Here is a 24,255-nt window from a genome sequence, read left to right on the forward strand (position 1 = left end):
TTCCGGCAATTCTTAGGCCAAAAGCACAATATGATTCTGAGACACGCTCTTTTTAATTGCTCCGGAATTTCGGCGTCTTATGTGTTTATTAAAAACGCCTAATTTTGGGAAATGGTCCTTCTTCATTTCACCTCCATTGAAAAGCAACCACTGCGGCTGGCATCAAACCCGCGTCTTTCGGGTCAGCAGCCGAGCACCGCAAGTACTATGCGACCACCGTGGCCTGTGGGAACTCCTAGGTAGCGTGAGCATTTGATAACTTAGAGTCTAACAAAGATAACAAGCTCCTGAATATACACAATTCTTCAGGTATCTACATAAAATAAAATCTGCGTAGGGTAAACGCTACAACGCTTGATGGAGCACAGCAAAGAAAAGGTATTAAAGCAGCTGCTTAATGTTCTGTTGTCACAGTGTAAATATTCCTTGGAACGTGGTGCCTACGCTGTATATGAATATTCATGCATGAGGTTCCGCCTTATTAAAGTCGAATTGTTCGAAAAGAACATGCTGACTCACTCGCTTCCGCGTCTTTTAATTTCCTGGTGGTACTAGTAGCTCCTCAGTTTTCTTTGATTACTGCAGAACAATTCAAAAGCCGGTTAGTCTTAAAGAACAAGGAAACATTGCTCCTACTTTCCGAAGAGTTTCAGCACTTGCAGCTCACATGGAACACCGTAAAATACATTTGCCGTCAATATGAACTGACCCTCACATGCTTTCGCTGTAGAGTTCCCCAGTTAAATTATTATTTTCACAAATCCGAATTTTCATTATGTTACCTATGTGCAGTTTCCAATGAACAGGAAACCATACATCACGTTTCTCTCAAATTCCGTCGTTTCTACCCACTCTGTCAAATAGTTCTTGATAGGGCGATTGGTATGCTGGGATTGGTATTCATTACATCCACCCTTTTAGCGTTTCAAGCCATTCAGTAGCGTGCGGGACGTAGAGTTATTCTGTGAGTGCTACATAAATTCGCTCGGGCAATTGGAAGGATACGCTGCTACTAGTATTGCCAGATAAGTCCAGTTCTTTGTCCCCCTTCTTCTTTTTTGCTATTTAAGAAATCTAGTTAATTCATTCCTTTTATCCTTTGCACTATTTAAGGTACGTTATTACTCATCGTGGTCTCATCCGATTGCTCTCTGTTTTAACAAGCATTGTATCAAAATTACGTTAAAGGTACACTTTAGTCAATATCTCTTGTGGGTATGAGCTAAGATCTTCTAGGCGACAACATCAAACATTAAAATCAGTTGTCTATTGACGCCTGTGTTCGTCTTCCTTCTTGTTGTTCCGTTCTCTGGCACTGTTCACGAGGAAAAGAATGTCATAATAACAAAAATTCCTAACATAAATGTTTAAGTGATGATCGCCTATAGAGAATTTATGGTGTGTTATTTGATTTTATCTTTCATTTTTGCCAAGACAACTCCAATAACCTTTTTTCACTTATTTCAGGTGACGTATTTGGCATTTGCCTATGGCTCACTAGATAGTAGGACTTCTACACACTGTTTAATATTGTTGAGTACAAGGACGAAGTAAACGAACACCGGTGTACATGCTTACTGCTCCGAGGCAGTTAGAAGAAAGACGATGACGCTGAAAGACCAAACTTGCTTTCGTCATGGTCTTCGTTAAAGCAATCAGTCGGCAATGATTGATTGATTTGATTTATTTGTGGTGTTTAACGTCCCAAAACTACCATATGATTATAATAGACGCCGTAGTGGAGGGCTCCGGAAATTTTGACCACCTGGGGTTCTTTAACGTGCACCCAAATCTGAGCACACGGGCCTACAACATTTCCACCTCCATCGGAAATGCAGCCGCCGCAGCCGGGATTCGATCCCGCTGTTGCTGTCACCCACATCAGATGTGGGTGACAGCAACAATGTTGCAGGCACGACAGCCTAGAACGACTCCTGGCAAGAGCAAGATTCGAGCAGCGGCTGGAAGGCGGAGCCCAGTTCCAGTTTTGGGCGAGGCTCCAGCAGGTTGGTGGTGGGGCAGTTTCGGATGTGACTGTTCTGGAGGAGGAGGAGGAGGAGGAGGAAGCAGAGACTCTTTGAAGTGCAACTAAGAAGGACACCTCAGTAAAAACTGTGCGTACGCAATCTTTGTGTGCGGTCGTGAAAGAGGTTGTTTTAGGTGAGGTGAAGAAGGTCACGTGAGTCCTGAATGTCCCAAAGTAGACTCCGCTTCTTTGGGTGGCGGCTGCCCTGATGGTAGAGGTTGCTTTAGGTTTGGTCAGGAGGGCTATATGACTCGAGACTGCACAAACACTAATTCCTCCCATGGTGGTAGAGGCGGTTAAATAGGCTGCTTCAAATATGGCGAGGAGATCTGCATCAGTCGGGATTGCCCAACAGCTTCCTGCGATAACAGACCCAGAAAGAGCTTCTTCATCTGTGAATAGCACACTCAGATGAGCCGGCACTACCTAAATCCTCAGCAGGAGTGGTGCTCCAAAGAATGTTTCAAGTGTGGCGAGGAGGGGCATACGAGTGGCGAGTGCCCCAACCCAGACGCTGGTGGCGTAAGAGGGAGAGACTTCTCCAAAGACAGGGGTTACCGGCCCCGCGGTTTCTTGAAGTTCCAGCAGAAGGGCCACATGGCCAATGCTGCACGAACGAGGTTTTGTCTCGAATGGGCTCTCGACAGCAAACCAATGGAGGCACCCTGTGTTTCGGCTTCTCTTCCTACGGATGAGGACACGCTCTTGTCGACCATCTCCACCGCTACCAAATTCGACAAGTACAATGTCATTCCCGGAGAAGTTAGTGACCATCAGTTTTGGATGTCATTAACCAGCATTGGTGAAATGAGCCTGTAGGATCTACAGTTGCGGAAATTGAGGCACGAAGTATGTCAAGCTGACGCCCGTACAGAAGTACGCCGTCAATATTTCTTTGGTCGGCCGGGACTTCATAGCCTGCGTACAGACTGGTTCTGGAAAGACGGTGGCATTCGTGCTACCCATTCTGCACACGCTGCTGAGTGACACTGGCCTCAAAAACCTATCCTACCAGTCCGTGGAAACTCCGAAAGTAGTGGTCGTGTCGCCAACCCACGAGTGGCCCACCCGGATAGCCCAGGATGCACACATGTGCGCCGAGGAGTTCATCCTCAAGAGTGTGCTTGTGTACAGAGGGACGTCGGCGCAGCACCATCTGACCGTCTTGTCTCAAGGCTGCCACTTCCTGGTGGTCACCATCGGCCTTAGGTAACAACGCATTTTGTGCCTGGTCATTATATTTTCTGGGTGAATAATCACGTAATTCACTGAGATTGCTATCAATTATATTGTTTATATAAACGTTAATATTGCGACACGGTACGCTATCACACGAGCACTTCCGACGAGTTGCGCAACCAATGTGGCGAACTTTCTGGTATATGATATCATTTTAGTACACGGAGCTCCACGCCAACTTCTCACTGACCGGGGCCGCACCTTCCTATCAGCTGTCGTTGATGAAATCCTGCGCTCTTGCTCTGCCAAGCACAAGTTTGCCACTTCGTACCATCCACAAACGAACGGTCTTACGGAGCGCCTCAACCGCACCATAATCGACATGCTTTCTAAATACGTAGCGGCCGACCACCGGGACTGGGACGTTCATTTGCCATTTGTGACGTTCGCATATAATTCGTCACGTCACGACACTGCCGGCTATTCACCATTCCATCTTCTATACGGCCGAGAACCCGCCCTACCATTTGACACCTTGCTGCCCTCGGTCACTGAGTATGTCGGCGAAGCCATCGCGCGAGCCGACCACGCACGTCAACTCGCCCGCAGCCGCCTGCAGGCTTCACAGGAGCGCCAAAGACAGCTCTACGATTCCCATCATCGAAACGTGCACTTTTCACCGGGTTCCCTTGTCCTCCTCTGGTCCCCCACTCGGCGTGTAGGGCTTTCTGAAAAACTGCTGTCACGCTACACTGGACCATACCGCGTCGTTCGCCAGGTGACTGACGTTACATACGAGATCGCTCCAGTTGATTCAACGTCATCATCGTCACCTTCGAGTGACATCGTGCACATAGCTCGACTCAAGCCCTATCACCCTCCTTCTACCGCATCCGAGTCGCTCAAGCACCGAGACGGTGCTTCTACCACCGGGGGGTTATGATACGCAACAGCCGGCACAGCCTGTCTGGAAGAAAGAGAAAGACGACGTTGGTGGCTGGTTGTTTATGAACAGTCGCCATCTTGTTCGCCGAGCACAGTGCTTCGTATTTAATTTATTAAATAAGTTACCCGTAACATTATAATCAATATCGTAATTAATATTGTTATTTCAAATACCAGTGCGTTTTTAATGTTATAGTTATTTACGTACATAAATAGTACGAATTAACATTATTTATTGTTTAATTTCACTGATTTTACTCTCAGGGTGAAATGGCATTACAGAGGGGGTGGTTTGTTACAAAAATTATTTATATGAACAAAAAGTGGCGAATACGGTGAGATCGTAAAAATAAATCTGCTCTAAATATAACGTCTGCTAATACACTATAGAATACATGTGAGCTAATACAACACAGAACCTAATTATACAATTTTGGTGACTGCAACACTAAGACCTAAAAAAAAGATTGATATTAGTAACAATCTCACCGCGAAGTCTGTTTCACTTGTTTGATGTACGAGGCAAGAATGAATTGAAGAAAGTTTTGGCGTTGCATAAACAGATTCCTACTTTGTAATGGTGGTCACTGCGGCGAGATATCTGTTGTGGGCGTACAAATGGTTGTCATGCAAGAAGGGATGATTGTATATCTGGTAAAATAGTGTTAAACAGGAGACTATTCTGCGAGATGTAAGGAAGGAAGTGCAAGGCAAGTTTTCTTGGTTGAAATTCTAACACTTCTGTTATAGTTAGACAAAGTAAAACAGAGTTATTCTGAACAAGCTCAAAGGAACTCACCAGAATGTTATATGCTTTCGTTAGTATAAATTGTGACTTACGATTCTCGCCAAAAGCGGAGAAGACCGCAGGCCCAATTACCAGACGAGCCTGTTTTTTTTATTCATGCGGCTGTCCTTATACATTCAGCTTTTTGATATATTTTTTTACATAAATATGCTAGGATAATCAGATTACTGGTATTTTTTCCTCATTTTTATTTATTTAGGTTTTTGCAATATTGTTCGAATATTACCACCCATTTCGTATTGCATAGGTTTCTTTGACACATTTCCTTTCGTGGTTTCTTGGCTTAGCTATTGTTATGATTGTAGTATATGTAATAATATGGTTGTGAAAGGTGTACTAAATTGTACAGAAAATATCAGAAGAGTATTGGGTAACATGTCTATGTTAATAGGTTAACCCAGCCTGTGGCGAGTGTACATAGAGGTTGGGCATGCGGACATAAATATTCCAAGTGTACGTAGATAATAAATTCGAAGCTTGTGCTACATAAAAGGAGTAGATATACGCATCAGAATGAAAAAAAAAAACAGAATTGATGCACTAAGAATGAATGCTAGGCAAATATTATGCATTAAGCTGGCGTCACCGTAGCGCTATCCTGCGGCTCGCGCTCACGCACCAGCTCGGCTTAAATTTGACAGTCATGCCTGGCACTCGTAAAACACACGCCATGCGAAAAATTAGGGACCCTAAAGCTTCGCCTTTAGGAGCTGAACGCGATAGCGTCATCCTGTTTGTAGTGTGTACTTCAAACATTTAGTGCATGAAACCTTTTTGAATTTCCTATGCATCCACTACCTGGCCTTAAGAGAATAGGCGCGGTAGCGTGTCTGCCTTTCGTAGTGGTGTACCTGCCCCGCCACAGTGGTCTAGTGGCTAAGGTACTCGGCTGCTGACCCACAGGTCGCGGAATCGAATCCCAACTGCGGCGGCATTTCTGAAGGAGGCGGGAATGTAGGCCCGTGTGCTCAGATTTGTGCGCACGTTAAAGAACACCAGGTGGTCGAAATTTCCGAAGCCCTCCAATACGGCGTTTCTCATAATCATATGGTGGTTTTTGGACGTTAAACTCCACATAATAATCAATGAATTAGTGGTGTATCTGCCTTCAACCAGAGAGTCATTAGGATAATAAGATATTTTGGCACCCGTTAGCAATGGACACTTAACCACTCACTATTACTGCAATATTTCATGTTGCATTGTGAAGCAAGTATACATGAGGCGTGTGTCTGAGGCATGAAAGCTACTTTCACTGAATTTACAAGCAGAGTAATTATTTTCATTGTTTTCATGAGCAGAGGAGTGGCCGTGTGGTAAAACATCCACTTGCCACGCAAACCCCAACAACACTGGTTTGGTCTCCACTCTGCTCCAAGGCTTCTTTAACAATTAAGTATTTTATTTGCATAGTTCTCGAGTTTTTGGTCACGCATTAGATGGTGATTTTTGCTCACATTCAATGACGCCGACACGGACGCCGACGCCGACACCAGATTTTCTGCGAAACGAGCTCTTTAACTCTATTGCGTTAAAATCCCCGCCAGGGGCGGTATGCAGAATCAATTGTGCTTGGCGAAAGCCAGTGAAAACTCGGTATCGTTCCGAGCTCTTGCAATACCCCTATATGAATGTGCCAACAAAGCAAAGAAGTCAAATCCAGCCCTAAGCGCACTGCATTGCATTGGTTACGATGGAATCCGGCAGTGCGTCAAGAATGGTCCACAAACTTGGGTGGTGTTTTCAGACCAGGGGTGTCTTTCATTTGTTTTTCTTTCCCCTGAATGCAAAAGCGCACCCATGCAATGAAAGCGTCAGAAGCTTTTTAAAGGCACGAGCTATTGTGATTCATTTTGAAAGTTTTCATGCTTGCACTACGTCTGCTTTAGAATAATTAGCATGGTAGCGTCTTAGATTCGTTCCGGCAGAGTGTTTCAAAATATTGCTACCGGAGCTAAACATGAGGCCACGTGTTAATCATCGTGGTCAGCTTGTGCATTCGTGCGTGCTGCTGGGCCGCTTCGTGCCTTCTTCGTCCTATTCATCATCCGCTAGCACCCGAGCCGGTACAGCTGACTGGTCAGCTATTTGGCTGGCTGGTATACTTGGCTAGTTAGGCCAGGACATGCTATGACCATTGTAATTAGGCCAAGACATAGTTACACCGAGGTAATTACGCCACATCCTAATAATATCATGGTAATGAAGCCACGTGAAAGTAGAACTGTGCCTACCAAAGCATGCTAGTTGACGCATTACGTAAACCATGCTGATTAACACGTGATCTTAATAAGGAGCATACTACGTAAAACTGCGGTAAATAGACATTATGACTATATTTTATACCATGCTAATAAGAATTACGTTAGAAAGCTCTACACTAATGTTGAATTTGTTTATTGCACTCGAGATAATTATTGCCGTTTTATTTGTAACCACAATAATTAAGACAATACTGTTCAGTGTTATGTTTATTAAGCCCCAGGTAATTAATTCAATTAAATAAATGAGCTTATGCGGCCTTCCCTTGGAAGCAGACCAACGGATGAGTAGACGACCGAATCAAAAAGCTGGAAGAAGCGAGGTTATCACAACTCCTCTATGGCTCCAACCTTGCAAAACAGTGCAAGATGACCACATTATTTTATGTAAAACGTATCTACTGCCTAGCGTCAACCGCATCAAACGCTTGACATTCGCACAGGCACCGTGACAGGCACATGTTGAACAGGGGCCTTCTCGTAACCGAGGAGCTTGTATCCGATTGATTGATATGCGGGACTTCACGTCTCAAAACCAGCATATCACTATGAGAGACGTTTAGTGGAGGGCTTCAGAAATTTCGACCTCCTGGGCTTCTTTAGCGTGCACCAAGTTGCGCACAAGGGCATACAGCATTTTCGCCTCCATCGATAAAGCAGCCGCCGCAGACAGGATTCGACCCCGCGACCTGAGCTTGTATCTGAGTTCATGCGTCAATCTATTTGATTGACAAACGCCTGCCAAGCGCCTGCGGTGAAGATCGGGTCCTCCCACCACTTTTACTTTTTCCGAGGAGCAGTGCTCACGCCGCAATTTCAGCGAGCGGCACGACTCACCTATTACCTTTTTTGCTGATACTATATATATATATATATATATATATATATATATATATATATATATATATATATATATATATATATATATATATATATATATATATATGCAAACACGCACGCACAAGTAAAAGTTATATCATCACTTGGCTGTTATGTATCACGTTCAATTTCACCGCGCTCACGACGTATCGACTTACAGCCGCGCTGCCACCTAGAGTAACTGTATATATCTACAGCACCAGAGTAGCACATAGGTCTGCCATGTCGCTAGGCTTGCAAGCACAGCTATGCGACAAAGTCACATTCTGTTTTTGCAGGCGATAAGCCCGGTCGTGTTGCATATCGACACACTTTGCTTGCGTCCTTTGCACGCTGTTTGCAGTGCTTGAAGGCCACTTTTCTGCCCGATTGCCAACAAAGTGTAACATAGGAGCTGACTAAATAACGTGGTACAAAAATTTACTTCCTTGCTCAGCGTGTGTCGAAAAGTGCAGAGCGAACAATGTCAACTTCTTTTGTCTTGGGACATTCATATTTTGCGCTTTTTATTGGGACTTCCGGCCAGATAACGAGTGGGAAAATTCAGTATTCACATTGCACTGACAAGATGCGACATTCGTTGACCTTGACTGTACATGAAATCTCCAGATTTGTCTCAGTGAACATAACTCAATGAAGAAGTATGCCCGAGGCTTTTGAATTGCGTAAGAGCAGAACGGTGCACTCTGCGCAATTCACGTTGCGTGACGCACGGTTGTTCCTTCAGTGTTCCAAAATGAATTCTTACACTTCTAAATGCAAATTTGTGCCCCGTAAGCAGCCTACTTAAAGTAAGTTTAGAGCTCTGCTACGAGTTTTGGCGTAGCTTTGCGGTATGGTACTTTACTGCCACGCCAAAAATACACGTTCAATTCCCAAGTGGGCACGTGTGCTTTTTTACGTAGGTTATTTATATATTTTTATTTCGTGCAATACTGATCACGGAAACGGTGGCGGCGATCAGCTTCGGCGCCGGAATCAGCCCTTGTGGTCTCATGAGAGCTCTCGCTGTAAAATTCAGCGAGTTCAGCAACCGCGACCTTTTAGCTGCGTCGGTGGCGAATAAATACATTTCTTTTGCGCGAAAATAATTCACCAGGCTCCGTTTGAACAGATATGAATGCGCAACAAAGAATAGTGCAGTTTTCTTTTAGCATGTACACTACGAACGAAGGAGCATTCAGCAGCTGGTAAAATGGGTCAAACGTCTTTTACCAGTCTACCCAGTCATTGTAACATTCCGATGGCTGAGATGGTAGAACTGTAGACCTGTGCACGTGAAGCTGATCCGCGGTCACCCGCACGCATCCATGGACCACGTTCAGAAAAGGCGTGAAGACTAGCCGGATTTGCTTTGAACTTGACTGGCGATGATTCGCGCCAATGCAGCAGCGCCGTCGGAAAACGCAAAATTGGCCTGATTGCCAGCTTCTTCGCACTGCATGGTTGCTGGTGGAACCGGTGACGTTGGAAAACAGTTGCTTTACTCTGGTTCCATAGGGACCATATACAGTTACTCTACTGCCACCTAAGGTCCCTAGAAGAAACAAGTTTCTAAGGTAGCGAAACCTCCACGCTTATGTTCCTGGACACCTAGAAGGTTCAAAGCTTTCATCAAAAAGCGAATGTTTGGGTTCAGTTGCGATGGTGAATAGATGTAAATTAATCAAAATAGAACGAATTGAGTTGTAGAATAAACGGTTAATTTTATAGCATAAACGGTACAACACAAGAGTAAGCGGGATGCGCTTTGCTCCACTGGCAACGTTGTGCAGTCCTATATTTTACACCACTAGGCATGGCGTCTCACGTCGTACATCGTAGTTCGTCCTGTTATAACTAGGCCAGTTCTCTAAATGTGTTTTGTTCGTGCTGTGACACAGTGAACGCGCTTCTTACTGGGGATCCTGTCAGTGACCACAGGGCGTGACGTTGTGACGAGTGATTACAGCCGGCTTGTGCACACACAAGAAAAAACCACGGCCAGACTAGTACCAGCGCTTGAGAAGCAGCACTGTGGTGATGTTTTTTAATGTGCCCATTCTGACAATCATGATGCCAATAATAATTACAATCATGATGATTCTGGTGCGGTACGCCGACTTCCCTAAAAAGTGAGAGTACTACTGAGGTGTCCCGAAGCAGCGCGTTCTGGTCATCTCGTCAAGCGTGAAGTGTTACTGGAGATGTGTTGATTAAATGCTCCAGCTGCTCTGTATACGTACATACTCACAAGTGTTTGTAACAACTGGTATGCACTAAACGCGCTTTAGAAACACTCCTGGCGTTTCAATAAAAACCGAAAAATAAACTCGTTTCGCGAATCCACGTCGACGTACGTCGACAGAGTTGCACGAAAGCGTTCCCGTCAACTATTTCATAGCTACACTTCCCAGCGTGCTTCATTGAGGATAGCACAATGTGTGTTGACAAGATCGAAACCGTTTTTAGTTGTTTTACGGCAACCCAGCATTGTTGAAAAACTCGGATATTGGATTGAACGAGCACCGCGAAAACATCTTGGCCTACTGGGTGCCAACTGAAATGCTCCTCCTCGTCAGTTTATGTCCTGGCTGCGATTTCGTCTCTGGTCAAGGCGAGATACCAGCTGGAGTCATGTGTGCATGCGTGCTCGTTTTGAACTTTTTGCATATTAATAAATAACACCTCCAGCCATTTGCAAGATCACGAGCAAGGAATGAACCGATTACATGCGCAGATGACAAAGAAAAGGAGGGGTAAGCGAGAGAGTGAGGAGGACAGCATCGAGAACATCAAGTGCCGCTATCTTGGGAACTTGTTACATCTAGGGACCTTACTGCCACCATGATGCGAGCGCCCCTGGCGACAACCTGTCCTTATATTTATTTATATTAGTTGATATAAGTAAAACGAAGAGCTTGACTGTGTTGCATGTGCGCCCTTGCTGCCTTTGAGAGAGGAAATCGCTATGCTGCAGGTGGCAGAAAAAACTTGCCCGAAAGAGGACAAACTCCCACGAACACGCCTGCGGTAGGCGTCTGTTGAGTTGGAAAAAAGATAGCGTGACAATCAGGCTGACGTTCCTGCACTGCTTAAATGTTGTCTGAGTGGCGGCGCTGACGCGAACGCATGTGGTGTTTCTTTGATAACCAGCGCAAATGCCCAGAATGCATTTCTGACGGCAAGCGCGTTCTTTTAGCCATTTTAATGAGCGCTGCTATCACGTGTTTTCCACTGTCTTGGCGCCATGGCCACCGTAGACGGAGCTCGGAGTTAACTCGTCTGCCCGAGAAGCTCGGATCGTCCTGCATATCCAAAGGCATAGCGCCCCACAGCCTGACTTTTTACTGCTATGGGGACGCCGGCTTAAAGAATAAATTTGCATAGCGACAGTCAAAGCATGTCGCAGTTCGACCGAGTCAAAATCCACACTTCCCGCTGTTCGCGTTTTTTTTTGCATCACAATTGTATGGTGTCGCATTTGTACTAAACATGCGGCTGCAGTGCGTGCATGCACGCGTGAATCGTAATGTTTTTTTATCATTGGCATGTTGTCTGCGAAAGACTACGGCGATGATTTGGTGCCACATGTTGTATGTAAATTACTGCTGTAAAGCGAAACAGCTGGCGGCACGCTTCAATACACGCAGTCAGTCTACTTACTCGTACCCTTTTACTGGGCTCGTAGTTTTCTTGTTATTCGTATTATCCGCAGGTGGTGGAGATCGGTAGGTTTCTTTGCGGATGGAAATCTGTAAAACATGAAAACACCGCACTGGCACCATTCCCGAGTTGTCTTGTAATCTTCACAGACAGTGCCCTGTATCTCTTCTTCTTACACTGGCTGTTCTTGCATCCAAAAATGGTGCAGTGGTATACCCAGACGGCTGGTTGTAAGCGTTGGCAGCACGAATAGGCGATTTTTTGGATTTTAAAGTGTCAGAGCAGCCGCTTACCCTGCTAACTTGGCGTTCCTTGGCAGTTCAGAACAGTTTATGCGTCTGGGCGGGAAGTAGGCTTGCTATGGTGTATAGCAGCATCGATATATCACATTTACCTGTAGCTGGTGTCTTACCTGCCATAGAGAAAAGTGTGCCAGAATACGAAGGAAAGGAGTCGCTCAAGCCAGAACACTGGGCCACCATAGCCGGCGGTGAATCACAGACGGTAGGCTGGGTAGCAGTTTACATGACAATGATGCCCTTTTAAAGGTGACAATGGTTGTGGTACATTCAATTGTGAACTCGTAAGCATGGCGCATCTGCCGGTCACAGTCAATAGTTTCTGTTGAAGCGGCCACCTTGACAGAGCTTCTTCGTCATCTCCGCAAGCAAGTGCTCAGGCACTTCCCCTCATGAATATGGAAGTAATTGACAAGTAAACGCACTGTCCACACACTCATAGAATTGTGTGGTCTAGCCTACGAAGCTAAACAGCTTTGACCTGCCACGGTAGTCTAGTGGCTAAGCACTCGGCTGCTTAACGGTTGATCGTGGGATCAAATATTGGCCGCAGTGGCCTAATTTTCGATGAAGGCGAAAGTGCTTGAGGCTCATGTGCTTAGATTTAGGAGCACGTTCAAAAAGCCCTCCTGGCAGAAATTCCCGGAGCCCTCCACTAGGGTGTCTCTCATAGTCATATGGTGGTTTTTGGATGTTAAACCGCAACAATAATTCATTCGTAAGTCAATCAGCGTTATGAAATCATTCGGTACAAATGAGTGTATTGCCAAGAAATACTATGATACGTGTGTGCATTCGCGGGCATGACGCTGCACTGCATTAGTTTGTTCCAAAATGCTCTTTTAACCTGCTTTTTGAGCTTTCGCCAAGATAGTGCGCTATTAACTGGCTAGGCAGCGAGATATGAGCAGTATGTTGATGAAACAATAAAATTACCCTGTCGCGATGGCCAGAGTCAGAGGCAAGGGCATTGTCATAATTTTTTTGGGGGGGGGGGGATGGGGTTGAACTGTTTTTTTTTTCGTTTTAGTGTAGCTCCTTTGTCACTTCGACCGTGACCAGGGACAGCAAAGCTTGGAATAAATTATTAGCGTTAGCGTCCACCTGCATACCCCCAATATAATCTCGGAGGCTACGAAAAAAAATCACGAGAACATCACACGATGGCGCTGCATAAACGGGTGAACACTCGAGAGGGGCATCGAAATGCATCACACGATTTATAAATGACGCGCTTTGCCGCCAGCCGTTTCAGTTTTCGTTATGCTGGCCTTTAAACCAGATCACGCAATATGCAACTTTGCTTTGAAATAAAATTTCTGAACATGCGTGCACACGTACTGTCGCCCCTCGTATACGTCAATGAAATTGATATTTCTAACGTATGAATATTCATGAATTGCCTAAAGCTTTCCGAAAATGTATGCACGTTCCATAATGTACAAATAATAGTTATATTCACGTTCATTAAAACGTAGTCTTATAAAACCGCCACGTCAAGTGAGCCTTTCAGATAGTACATGCATTATATATCTCTTATCATTCTTACAATTCACATGTGTTTCATGGTCAAGTAGCGTAGCGGCAATCTTTACCAATACTCGCAGTCATGAATTTTCCAACGAAGTATGTGTGCCCTACTACTTGTACGTAAACGACATGGTATGAATGAATGAATGAATAAACTTTATTTAGGATTAGCCCTGCAGTCTTTTTTGGGCGAGGCGACGAGAAGAAGAGAATAACTGCTGTGTCATCTACAAGGTTATTATTGAGGTCTTGAAATGCTAACTCTTCGGAGAAAATTGCAATGACTCAATAAACATCCCAAAAGCAAAGTGTCTGAGCGATATGAAAAATTCTCGCTCGAAGCTTGGATGATTTTCACAGCTAACCATCGGGTAAACTTGACTAGAGTACGGCAGCCACAAAATCTTCCAAATAGAGTTGCTATTCCAACCACATAAATCCCTAGGTTTTAAAAGGGTCCTGCACAACTTTTGGCAAAAATCAGATAGACCTCAGTATCTCATTTTATTACCTCAAGAAAACATCACCATAAGAAACTTTGAATTTGTCCAGAACTACCGAAAGGAGTTACAGCGATTTGTCGCAGCGCTTTCTGTTTTATTTCGTCCTGACGAGCTTCCTGGAAGCTACAGAGAGAGGGATTGCCAGGGGAAATAAACTACGTCACGCATGAGTCATGAACATGAGAGTGAGTCAGGAAAAGTGATCACAAGTACCAACACTACTGTGCTACGTAGAATATGTAGTATGACGGCCCTCCGAAGATAGTGAAGCTAGTCCTCTGAATAAAGAGAGGGTGCATAAGAAAGTGGCAATTGCGCGCTCCGCAACTGTGAACACTCATGCCAGGCTTGACTACAAGATTCAGCTGAACAGTTCACAGGAATGTCTTTTTACGTCTGTGTTATCTCCCCAGGCATGATGCGTGATTCAGGGCCCCTTTAACACATTACTCCTGGTTCACACTATGTGTTATCACTGATTAGATGTTTGAGGATCATGTTTCACTAGTTCTTTTCAGCTTGCGGATGCTGACAGCTCTGTACATGCTGAGAATTTTTTTCCATGCTTTCAACACGTGGTTACAGTGTACACATAAGCAACACTGTTGATTAGGTTGGTTTAGCTGACACGCTGGCAGAGATATATCTTCATGAAAGCACCATTTGGTATGGCCTTTGATTTTAACACCAATCATAAATAGTGCAGAAAGATTGACGGTGGCACTCTTCCTCTGCCTAGTTTTTTTGGGCCTGCTCAAAGATGGTTTATTAGAAAGGATTATGATGCTGTCATACAATATCCTGAATATATTCTATGGCATATCGCCCATCTGCTGTATATTGTCTAGGGAACTGCGTGAGTTGTGCTAATGTGGATTGTCATGTCTGTTAGCAATGCACGCGCAGCCATGCAACCGACAATAGATGAACGATCAATGAACAACTCTTCTGTGTGTTTTGCGCAGTTATTTTGAAAGCATTCAGCATCACAGCGGCGAATGTTAGCACTCGGCTCCTGTGTGTCTCAACGCATTAATATCCAACATATCTGTGCTTCACTGTATTTCAAGGGCTGAATACCTTTCACTGCACTGCGCTGAATCTTAAAGATGAAGCTTTCAGACAGACGATGATAATGTCTACCGTGTGCATCAGTGTGTAAAGTGATATACTCACTTAGTTTGAAAACACTTTTACATGAATGGACCGTAATGCTATCAGCTGTTTATTATAATCTTAAAGAGCTATGAAAGATGGTAGTAGTTCATTCATCTTGAATGATGACTCGCAGCTGCAAACCACCTGGCTGTCAACTAACGGCCATTTAGGTTCTTAACATATGAAGAAAATTCAAGCAACCTCAACGTACATTCGGATGGGGGTTGTCTATTGATGGTGCGTCGTTCTTATATCAGTAAAATGTTATTATTTCAGCAGATGGGAAGTTGAAAACATATCTCCGTAATAAGCAAATGAGTACCAACCTTGTAGTGATTTGTCTTCGTTTTCCAAGGCTTTTCAGTTTCATAGGGTCTTTTCACTTGCCTCATGGTAGATGCATAGCATTTATGTTGCATTAAAAGCAGCAGTACTTTGCAACAAAATTGGTAGTGCAATGAAAACAATACAGTCTCATCAGAAACGGACAAGAATAACATTTTTAGTGCAGTTAATTTGTATGGTTCGCAATGAAGGCGTATACTGTTACGCCAAGTGAGTTTGAGAAAACCTAATACTGGTATCAATAGACAATTTATTTATTATGAGAAATTTTTAAAGTTGGCGTTTGTGTGAAAACTTATCAATGCTTTTGTGAAAATTGCTGAGCATGACAGACTTCAACGTTTACTCACAAATGGTCGTTGCCAACATAACTTTCTCCTTATTGCAACTGCTTCCAGTGGCTCCAAACACGGAAGTTTTACATTGAGTGGGCTACAGCGAAGAAGAAAAGAATACAGAATTCGGTTGAAAATAAGCGTAGTCTCGCAGACAGGCGTGGTTATGAGCGCGAAATTTTTTAAACACGCTCAGTTTGAAGAACAACTGATTGTCTAAGCGCCCGTGTGACGGCGATAGGGCTGCCATGTATGTCACTCTCGAGTTTACTATTGTACCCATTGTGTCGTTCCGTCTGCAGCTGTACCGCTGGCTTGTTGTGGTTTAGTACCGTCGAAAAAAAATAAACATTTGAAGGCAAATGACGCGAATTGTGCCCTTCGCAAACACTATGAAAGCAAACTTGCAAATGAAAATTAGTGCTTTATAATTAGCAGACAATTAGATTTTTATTATTGTAATAGCACAATAAAAATGTGCAGCCTAAGAAAGTTTCATGGTATTCTTGCTACTGATTCTCTCTTGTTTTCACTTTTTCAAGGCAGTTGTGTATGTGTAATTCAAATAAAAGGACCATTTCATGGGTAATTTATTCTCTGGCTCTTATTCTATATACAATTCTTTGTTTGTAAGTTGTTCTTTCGATTGAGTGACCATTTGCACGTTATGAGTATAGATGCAGCCAACACGTCTGGTTAATAATTTATCTCACAAACAATTTCCCCGGGAAAGCTTTCAGTAAATATGTCCCACTCCAGCGCTGAACGCACGAGTTTGTTTCCGTCGTCAGTGCTGTGTGCCATTGACTAGCCGCCTATAAAGTTCCAGCCACGTTCGTATTAATAGGTTTCATAACACAAGTCACTGGCAGCTCTTTTAACGAAGAGTTTTCAATAGATCGTTTTGTGACGACCGGACGTACTGTTGTCATGAATATTTACTTATACCTACCTGCTCTATGCTCTCTTGTATTGTCACACCGTCCGCTTTCGTAATTGAAGTGATTAAATGAATTACTGAAAATGTGTACAAATGCGCGTTTATTCGATATGCCTCATAAATTAGTCTTCTACTTATCAGTACGGTTCTAGGCCTTAGTGATGATGAAAGTTTAATCCACATCACACTTAATCTGCGCGAGACAGCTACACAAGTGCTTTCGCCGTATACCGAAAGCAACAGATTTTCGTGTGCCGTCACTGAAAACACGCTCCAACTCGTTCTGAGCAGACGACGAATCTGTGCCCAAATGCATTCACGAAGTTCTATCGAAGCAGAATTATTCATAAGAGAAAACGTGCGTCAATGAGTAAACCACTTTATTAGAGAAAAAGTGTAGCCAATATTCAACGCTACTTATAAATAAAAAAGAGCAAAATACTCTTGCATCGCATTTCGCATGCGCCCCGATATCCTTCTCCACGTGTGTAAAACAGCCAATAGGCGGATTCAGCTTCGTTCACTTGGGTCTGCGTCATGTCGTCTTGCTCTCTCCCTTTTTGTGCCTATCGCTAAATTAATCTAGAAACTTCACTAAATAGCGACAGTCACAAAATTGACTGAATAATTGATAAGTGGGGTTTAACATCCCAGCGAAGTTGACTAGAACAGGAGCCGAAAAATTCTTACTCTAAACTAACTTTACACTTACATTGATGCGATAAGTCGGTCACTGCAACGTTATTCTCTACAAAATGCCCAACTTAAAGACAGCTACTTGCTTTCTATTTTGTTTATTGGCACATTGAGAAAAAAAGTGTCTGGCTTGTTTATGTGCAGAGTAAAAGAAGTGGGACCTCTCTTCAGTCGGCAAAAACAAAGCCGGGATTATTGTTTCCACCGAGAATAGGTCGACCTTCAAAGTCAGCCTGGCAGACAATGCAACGTGGCTAAAGTGAATCGCATATGTCATCGTAATGATGTGCCCCTGCAAAGAAGGTGGAATAAGATGCACCAGAAAAATGAAATTAAATTCAACCAGAAAAATCAGCAAACCTTATGAAGAGCCCATAGACTAAACCAGGTTTGAGATTGGGATAATTTGTTAAACGCGAGCGGCAAAAAGTGCAACAGGAGACTGGAGAGATGGCTGTAACTTAGTTTTAGTCAGTACGTTGACTTGTCGCTCAAACTATTATATTGGTTTGTTAAACCTTTTCAGTTATCCTAAAAACACTTCCTCTTCTTTAAATATTTTTTGCTTCCTCAGAGCTAATTGTGCTGCTGCTAAAATGTATTGGTACATTTTCCTTAGTACGTTATTTTTTCGGCTTGGCATTCTATTGCTTGATCGCGATTGTAACCATAACCCAGGCCAGCGTTTCACAATCGGATCGTTCTTTCTCTGCGTGCGTGGTCATGGAATGTCTCCTATAGTGACAAAGTTCATTCATAGGTGTCAGGTGAATGTTCACCCAGTGATAAAGCGTGAATGATCGTATTGTCCAAAACACGCGGATTGTCCGTTATGCCTCTCTCGCGTCTCATGTGAAACACGTGAACATCTTATTTTAGAGTGTCGCTACGTAGCAGTCACTGCTCATCAAGAAATATTGTCACATTCCTTGCTTTTTTTTTTGTTATCGCCCCGTTACACTGTACAGAATTCTCTGCGGAAATCGCACCTGCAATGTTCGAGAAGCTTTGGGATTGGAACTGTCATAGATAATTTCGTTAAGGTTAGGCCCACTTCGCGAATATTACCGTTCATTCTGGAACCTATGTGGCCGCTAGCGATAACGCTAGATTATTCAACGGCACGTGTATAGGTATCGACGCGTTTCACCGCATGTAAGTTGCTGATCGACGGTCGACTTTGTGTCTGCCGTCATTCCCCGTACATATGTATTGTGACGTGTTTTATTGAAGCTGGGCATTAGAGAAGCCCGACAAACGTTAACCATGAAGCGTCGAAAAGCGGTGGGAGTCAAGCAGCAAGAATCTGGGCAAGCGTGAGCTGCAGTCTGGTGCTGATAGTGATGCTGGTGGTTCCTTGCTTGGTTGTGTCTTTCGTCGTCGTCTATTCTTGACTACAATATATATATATATATATATATATATATATATATATATATATATATATATATATATATATATATATATATATATATATATAAGGGAAATAGGTGTATAAATAAGGGCTCGTTTTTCCTTGTTTTCACACAATATTAATAAGATACAACAGACAGTAAGGCCAAGGAATGTACAGGGGAACTTATTAGAACCAATGGAATGTAAATAAGAAGAAAGAAAAGTGGATAAAAAAATAACCAGCCGTGGCTGCTTATTTTTTCATCCACTTTTCTTTCTTCTTATTTACATTCCATTGGTTCTAATAACTTCCCTTGTACATTCCTTGGCATTACTGTCTGTTGTATCTCATATATATATATATATATATATATATATATATATATATATATATATATATATATATATATATATATATATATATATATATATATATATATATATATATATATTGTTACGCACAAAGAGAACCAGGACGTATACGGCTGAAGGGGGCCGTTTATTTTGGTCGCGAAGGGAAGCGCCGGAGCGGCCAACAGGTTGATGATCGCAGTGTCGTCGTCTTCCTTTTTTCCTCCAGCTTGGGGCAGCCAGCATGTTCACCCATCTTCGTTTTCTTCCCAGGCATGCGTAACATTCTTCCCCTCGCAAACGAAGCCCGCCGGGCGAGGTAACTGATTCACCTTGGTGTGTACAACTTCAGTCCGAGCGACATGGACTGCTTGGGTTTTAGCGGCTGTTCTACCACTTCTCGTGAGGCGAGCTATTGTGTATGTGACTTCCGTGATTTTGTCGAGAACGACAAACGGTCCTTCGTATGTGGCCAAGAACTTTTGGCATAACCCGCGTCTTCGTACCGGAGTCCACAGCCACACTAAGTCGCCTGGATGGTAAGTTACAGGCCGGTGGCGGACGTCATAGCGTACCTTCGATTTTTCCTGTGATGCCCAAGTGCGTAGACGAGCAATACGACGCGGCTCTTCTGCAAGGCAGAGGATTTCGGTGACTGAGAGGTTCTCGTGTGCCGAGAATGGCAAAACTGTGTCGAGTGTGTGCCGTGGCCGTCGTGCGTACATCAAGAAAAAGGGGCTATAGCCTGTTGTCTCGTGCTTAGCGGTGTTGAACGCGTACGTTATAAATGGTAGCACATCATTCCAGTTCTTGTGGTCGGATGCCACATACATAGAGAGCATGTTTACAATTGTTCGGTTGGTGCGCTCCGTGAGCCCATTTGTTTGCGGATGGTATGGCGACGAGTGACAAAGGCGGGACTCACTCAATCGAAGCAGCTCTTCTACTATATCTGCCGTAAATTGTCGCCCACGATCACTGATGATCACGTGAGGTGGGCCATGTCGGAGGATAACGTGCTGCAGCAGGAACACAGAGACGTCACTGGCAGTTGCGGTTGGTATGGCCGCCATCTCGCAGTAGCGCTTGAGGTAATCGACACATACAATTATCCAGCGATTGCCCTTAGCCGACTTTCGAAAAGGGCCCACGAGGTCAATGCCCACCTGTTGTAAAGGTGTGCTTGAAGGTGGCAAGGGCTGTAGAAGACCAGCCGGACCAGTAGATGGGCGTTTGTGGCGTTGACACTGTGTGCAGCTGGCCACATACGCCTCGACTTACTGTCGCATTCCTGGCCAATAAAAGCGTTCCTTAGCACGGTAAAGCATCCGCGCAGAACCTAAATGTCCGGACGTAGGATCGTCGTGCATAGCACCTAAAATCATTGTCCGAAGGTTTTCTGGCACTACCAGGAGGAAACGTGCGGCAGTGCTGGAAAAGTTCTTCTTATATAGGAGTCCATTGCGTTCACAGAAATGGCATGCCGTAGGAGCTGTGCAAAGCGATGATAGCTTGGTGTCCTTTCGCGGTTCATCTTTGAAAGTACTGAGGTTCGGAAACATTGGTGACACAGAAGCTACGAGGTGATCGAGGTCATCGGCGTCACACTCTTTAGTGCTAAGTGGCATGCGCGAAAGGCAATCTGTGTCGGCGTGTCGTCGACCGCTTTTGTACGAGACTATGAAGTTATACTCTTGGAGCCGAAGTGCCCAGCGCGCTAGACGGCCGCAAGGATCCCGAAGGTTGACGAGTCAACACAATGAGTGGCGGTCGGTGACGACTGTAAAAGGGCGTCCATATAGGTAAGCGGGCTACCTGTCACTCTGCAGTTCGCGTTGATGGCTACTGATCCACAAAAGCGCACGTGCTTCGCCGTAGTAACGGCTACCTATTTATGTTCGCCAATTACCGCTTGCGGTAGGCTGATCTCGGGGAATACATCATCGTGTTCTCAGCTTTTCCTACGAAATGGCTGAAAGGGCGCAGTCTTCGTGTAACCTGAACTTGCGAGTTTCGACCACCGAGTGAATAAACGGCGTTTTAAGGAGCGTAGCAGGAAAACAAACTAGAATACGTGCGCGCTTGCGATGGGCAGCCCTGTAAAGCTGCCTTTTGCTAGTCTGTTTTGAGAATCAGATAACTGGACGCCCGGAACGAGCGCTGACAGATTAGCCGGCCAATGATCGCACGTCAATATAAAAAAAATGGGTGGTTGCTGGTCTTGAGCTTTTACCGGAACGATTGCGTTGTCGTCACAGGGCGCACAAAGCTTACTTCGCTGGCGGCAGTCTCTCCGTTTGCGAACAGTGCGCGCTTTGCAAACAAAGTGAAGTGACAGCTGCGACAGACTATCGCTGTAAACAAAAATATACGAATCTGGGAGTAATCGCAGAAGGATGCGCCTACTCTGCTCCGGTGACCTCACTAAAACCAGATTGTACCGGAGCAAATGCATTCGTTTTCCACCATTTTCCTCCAGTGAATGCCGGACAAAGGAAACCTGAAAGAAATGGGGCAATTCTTCTGATTATGCTCCCGTGGTTCCTCCGGAAATGCTCCCGCGCAGCGCTCTTGCCTTGGTGGATGCTCTCTAATTTCTCCACGTCATCGCTCACTGACATTCATTGGCTGTTCGAGGAGTGACGTAGGAAGCGTCGCCGCCGGGAGGCCGTTCCCCACAAACCAAAATCGCGCGGGCCAAGCCGGTGCAGTGAGGATTGTGCGAAGCGTTCGGCCGCGTTGGAGAAAAAGAAATCGTTGTGAGCACCTTCTGAATATCACAAGCGACAAGCAGCAACGAAGGTTATCAACAACAGCAGGGAGTTGTGCGAATGGTAATCGTGTGATGGTTCCTGGCAGTGAATGACACATAGTGATCTCGCGAGTGTTGAAGGACCCGGCGGTTGCTGGTGCGGCGAAAAAGTGGTGAATTAGTTCTCCTCGAAAAAACTGTGTTATTCTTGTGAGATAGTGCTTAGATTAGATGATTTTCGGTTGATAAACCAAAGATGTGTTCAATATTTGGGTAATTTCTCAAGACGTCAGTGAGAAATCCGCGGAATTTCGATAATCCGTTGTTTGTACTACGGGTTTTATTTCTTAATATTACCTCGGTAAAGCGATATTGAGAGGTCAGCGACTTGGTACTGAATCATTATGGCGTAAATGTAGCGCGAAAAAAAGTGAACACCACAAGCGCTTGTGGTTGTTCAGTACTTTTTTGCGCATCATTAACGCCATAATAGCTTCGGTAAATTGCATCAAGTCACTGTAATATTTGGAAGGCTGACTAGATATGCAACATTAGAAAAGATCATAGTTTTAGGTTGATTATATCAAACGTTAATAATTGTGATAGGTAAACCTAACTGGTTAACATATATTTTTGGTCTTGTTAGTACACATAATCGGTTAAATTTGTCCACTTTCCACATCAATAAACGCCAGGTCGAGGTCTACCACTGCGTAAAAACTTATTTTGTTAGAATATGTAAGCTGAACAAATAAAACCAGAATAAATAATTTCAGTGTTAATTCTTTAAAAATGTAGTAAATTGAGGTAGGGCAATGTAAATGGTACATACATTTAGAACGCATACACACACTCATACTTGTGAAAAAGCGATTTTGGTTGGATAAATGGTATCTGAGATATTAATCTAGAAGTATAACAGACTTTTCGCGGGACGTGGTGCTTTCAGGAAACGAAAGAGAGGGGCGAAACAAATTGACGATACTAAAGACGAGGAATACAAAAAAAAGAAGAGCAGTTGCTTGGCAGAACTTGTCGTGCAGCGTTCGACGTTTTTGTGAAAAGGGGGGGGGGTAGTAAAGTTAACCGATATGACAGCCCGGCTCAGCATTCTAAGACGGAGGGGACATTGTAGTGAAAGAAAGAGAGAAAGAAGGCACCCTTTCGAAAAACTAGCCATATTTTTTGTGTATGACGGGGGAGATTACTATCCTTGCTGCTGTATTTTTTTTTCTCTTTTCAGTCGTGCTGTCGTGGCTGTGGCTGCAGTTTTTTTTTTGGTGAAAGATGGAAGTGCGAACAGTGCTGACACGTAGTTCTGACCTAGAAAATGCAACGACGCTGGATTGTTAACCGAAGAAAGGAAGAGAAAATTTCTTTAAGCCTGACCCCCGTATTCACAAACGCTCCTCGGCCCGACAGTCACCCTTCACTTGACATAGTTGAGCACTGCTCTGCTGCTCGGCTGAAAATGACGCTGCGCTACTCAAGAATGGCAACAGTTTATCACTGATATGTAGTGACTTTCCCTGCCTAGAGATGGCGCTCCCATCAGCTTTCTCAAGTGAAGGTGGAACAATTAGCGAAAGGGCGTTATAGAATACGGGGGTGAGACGCTCGTCGTGACGCTTACACGTGCACCACCTTCTGTAGTCTCCGAACAGTGGAGTAAACTGGTCGGCTTTCCCTTATTTCTGTGAAAGTGCAGTTGGCTTAGATGTAGTAATGTTTGTACCTATTATTGCCTATTTGTTTTTTACGTTGTAGTGAACTCTTCCTTATTTTGTGCTTTAAGCTGTTCTTCTTGAAGAAATGCTTTCTCATACAATAACTACTTTGAAAAATGTTCACAACGACAAGTACCAAAACAAAGCGTGCAGAGCAAATTACAAATTAGAATTATTCCAAGTTATCTCGAAAATTATTTTACAAAGGAGGTGAAGCTAGGCTTTCTCTAAAAACAGGCCGCAACCATGCATACTGTAAAGGCCCACTTTGGTGTAAGTATGACGATGAGCACGCACTAAAATGCGGCTGTAATATTCAGAATTATCATTTGATGAAATTAGGTGGAACATTGCTGATGCCGTCTACAAAAGTACTGAAATAGAATTTTTTTAGTAAAAATTTCTTTTGAATGTTTCAGCAAAGGTAGCGCTATTAATTTAGAAATACATAGAAAACTTTGCCCAGCTTTAAACTTAGTTC

At 44.0% G+C, this 24,255-nt stretch overlaps 1 protein-coding gene across 4 annotated transcripts in view; it reads right to left on the reverse strand.

The window, feature by feature from the left end:
* The window catches only part of LOC119168311 (endothelial lipase), a 75,939-nt gene that overhangs the window by 46,539 nt on the left and 5,145 nt on the right, over positions 1 to 24,255 (reverse strand). Inside the window, exons 2-3 of one of the 4 annotated variants that reach the window (XM_075879232.1) lie at positions 15,929 to 16,010; positions 15,560 to 15,666 (exon numbers count right to left, since the gene is read on the reverse strand). In XM_075879232.1, the coding sequence (XP_075735347.1) occupies positions 15,560 to 15,666; positions 15,929 to 15,947 (126 nt within the window). In that variant the 5' untranslated portion in view covers positions 15,948 to 16,010. Of the gene's footprint in view, positions 1 to 15,559; positions 15,667 to 15,928; positions 16,133 to 24,255 lie in introns of those variants that run through there. The other 3 variants (XM_075879231.1, XM_075879233.1, XM_075879230.1) reach the window with 3 other exon arrangements.

This window comes from Rhipicephalus microplus, chromosome X (assembly GCF_043290135.1).
Source record: "Rhipicephalus microplus isolate Deutch F79 chromosome X, USDA_Rmic, whole genome shotgun sequence".
NCBI lineage: Eukaryota > Metazoa > Arthropoda > Arachnida > Ixodida > Ixodidae > Rhipicephalus > Rhipicephalus microplus.